General features: G+C 30.1%; 1 protein-coding gene across 1 annotated transcript; it reads right to left on the bottom strand.

Moving 5' to 3' along the window:
• LOC123668319 (THAP domain-containing protein 5-like) lies at positions 1-2,445 on the bottom strand. The gene is made up of 3 exons (XM_045602078.1): positions 2,263-2,445; positions 1,135-1,321; positions 1-373 (listed from the first exon to the last, which is right to left on the bottom strand). Exons 1-3 carry the CDS (start codon positions 2,337-2,339, stop codon positions 14-16), a joined length of 624 nt encoding a protein of 207 aa, XP_045458034.1. The 5' UTR covers positions 2,340-2,445; the 3' UTR covers positions 1-13.
• Between the last annotated feature and the right edge of the window lie 209 nt (positions 2,446-2,654).

Here is a 2,654-nt window from a genome sequence, read left to right as displayed (position 1 = left end):
TTAGGAATTACACTTACTCACACTCTTCTTCTTTGTATTCTCTTTTTACTTCTGTTGAAGAACTTTTACTATTTCTTATACACCGTCTTTTCTTTGGTTTCATTTTAACATTATATATATTTTTTCTCATTTCCATGATAACATCCTTTAAATATTTATTTCTTGCTGTCAACCTCCTAATTCTTTGTTCTAAGCACTTTATCTTCTTAAGCCTCCTTCTAGATACTGTTTGTAATCGTTCTATTTTCGTCCTCATGTTCTGTAGTTTGAGAGATTCGGTCAATTCTTCTATTTCGTCATCTGTTTCTATATTTTCACATAAATTCGCTTTATTTGTGTCAATTGGAGAGTACCTCTCATAGTTGTAGTCTTCCTGAAAATACATATTATACATATATCATTATTACTTATTAAACATAGGAATGCTAGTTATAACATAGTTTAATTAGAAAGTCATCAACATAGCCATTGTAATTAAACATGCATAATTAGGCATAATTCAAAAAGTGCTCGTCAAATCTCATTCAAATTTATTTATTTGGTAAACCAACGATTGTTACAATTTTACCTACATCTACGGTATGATACAAATACAAATACAAATACAAATACTCTTTATTGTACACTATCAGAGAAAAATTTTACACCGTAAAAGAAAATATAGACATGTACAAAAGGCGGTCTTATCGCTAAAAGAGCGATCTCTTCCAGACAACCTCTAGCATGAAAAGGACATGACTAAAGAATTAGACGGCATGGAGGTGTACATACATAATATATACATATAATACGTGAATATACATACATATACACATTACACACACACACACACACACACACATATATATATATATACATACATACACATACACACATACATATATATATATATATATATATATATATATATATATATATATCAAATATATATAAATATAATATATATAAATATATATATAAACATGATACTTAATATATTTGCGATAATTGCCAATCAATTACAAGTATACACCACAGGCTTTTCAATAACACTATATGAAAAGCACTGGCTTTTAAATACAGAAAGAATACGAAACAGAAATTGTTGTACTAAGCTAAAACATGTGTGAATCAGAGCGGATTATCTATACTCACATACACGGGAACAGCATCATCTGTGAGATAAACACGGCCCTTATCACTCGTAGGAAATATTTTGTCGTCTTCCTTGAAATGATGTGAGCAAATAATTGTCGATTTCGTCGGTAACCAGTCCGTTTCCTTTCTTAGTAAGCGAATGTTTTTTATCCACTTCTCTTGACGGTCTGGGTCTTTTGGGATTCTGTAAAATAAAATATATTTCATTAGCTGCTTTTCGCAGTTTCACCCACGAGGAAAAAATGTACTAACATTTTATATAGCCTTAAAGGCTATATCTTTCTCGTTTACGTTGTATTACACCACATAACTTTCTACTGGATGTACCGATTTTGATAATTCTTTTTTTGTTGGAAAGGGGGTATCTCTAGTTTGGTACCATGATAAGGAAACCCGGACAAAAAGACAAGACAAAGACTGTAAAGACAAGCTTAACTTGAAGCTATATATATATACAAGTTACTTATTTATTTATTTATTTTATACTTTATTGTACGCCACAAATATATTGCAAACAAAGCATAAAGATAGTTACAAACAGTGAAGTACAATGGGCGGACTTATGGCTAATTAGCCATTTCTTCCAGACAACCCATTTAACCAATAAGTCCCAGTAAGTAATCAGTAAGTAAGTGAGTAAGTAAGTAATTAAGTCTTTCTCAGTAAAATCGGTATCCAATATAAAAATATTATTTCAATTTGAACCAATAGCCATTTCCTGAGCTTACCAACAAACAAACTATTCAGCTTGATATTATTTATATTTAATACGAACCGCGTGACCGCTTATAAGTCACACAAGTTATGAAGATTGTAACCTTCTGCAAATGAGATGATAGTCTATACGACACCGCATATGCATCTCTAATGCATTTTACGAACTTTTGACTGGGAGGAAATAATTGACCAAATTTGCACCTGGCTCCCGGATCTGAAGTATATATATATATATATATATATATATACACGATAAATAATAAATAATTTATTTGATATTTTTACTACAAATGTCCTTAAAAGTGGGAAATTTAAACACTCCTAAGCTGGCAGCACTCGACACAAAATGAATGCTCGATAAAAATTTCATATTTTAAAGAAATATATGTATATATATAATTATCTTACATGTGAAATGTGACACCACTTGCTTTGTTATGACTTTGAGATCGAGAACTGCATTCTTTTACAACACATTTTCCCATCTTTTATTTTTTTTTTGATTTATGAAGTACGTGTCACTTATAAGACGTCAAATGCATTACTGATAGTAAAATGGCAGGCATATGGCTGCGATCATATGTTGGTCGGTAACGTTTTTATAACGTAATTAAAATGTTATAATAACGCGTGATTTTTAACATTTAACCCCTTTTGTCTTTATTTAACATAATATGTTTTGTAATATTTAAATTCTATAATAAATTTATTTTAGATGTTTAAAACACTCCTATATAGTAGCGACATCTATCAGTATCGGCGTTTATCTAAAAGGCATTTAGATTGTAGTATAGAAGAGT

This window comes from Melitaea cinxia, chromosome 30 (assembly GCF_905220565.1).
Source record: "Melitaea cinxia chromosome 30, ilMelCinx1.1, whole genome shotgun sequence".
NCBI classification, from domain to species: domain Eukaryota; kingdom Metazoa; phylum Arthropoda; class Insecta; order Lepidoptera; family Nymphalidae; genus Melitaea; species Melitaea cinxia.
The sequence above is the reverse complement of the archived record's forward strand: the minus strand, read 5'-3'. Positions and strand labels throughout refer to the sequence as shown.

Excerpts from the sequence above, each read along its gene's own strand:
- LOC123668319 (XM_045602078.1), bottom strand. The coding sequence starts at position 2,339 with ATGGGAAAATGTGTTGTAAAAGAATGCAGTTCTCGATCTCAAAGTCAT. Across the intron at positions 1,322-2,262 it reads AGTGGTGTCACATTTCACAT|AATCCCAAAAGACCCAGACC; the intron begins GTAAGATAATTA and ends TTTATTTTACAG. Across the intron at positions 374-1,134 it reads ATGATGCTGTTCCCGTGTAT|GAAGACTACAACTATGAGAG; the intron begins GTGAGTATAGAT and ends ATGTATTTTCAG.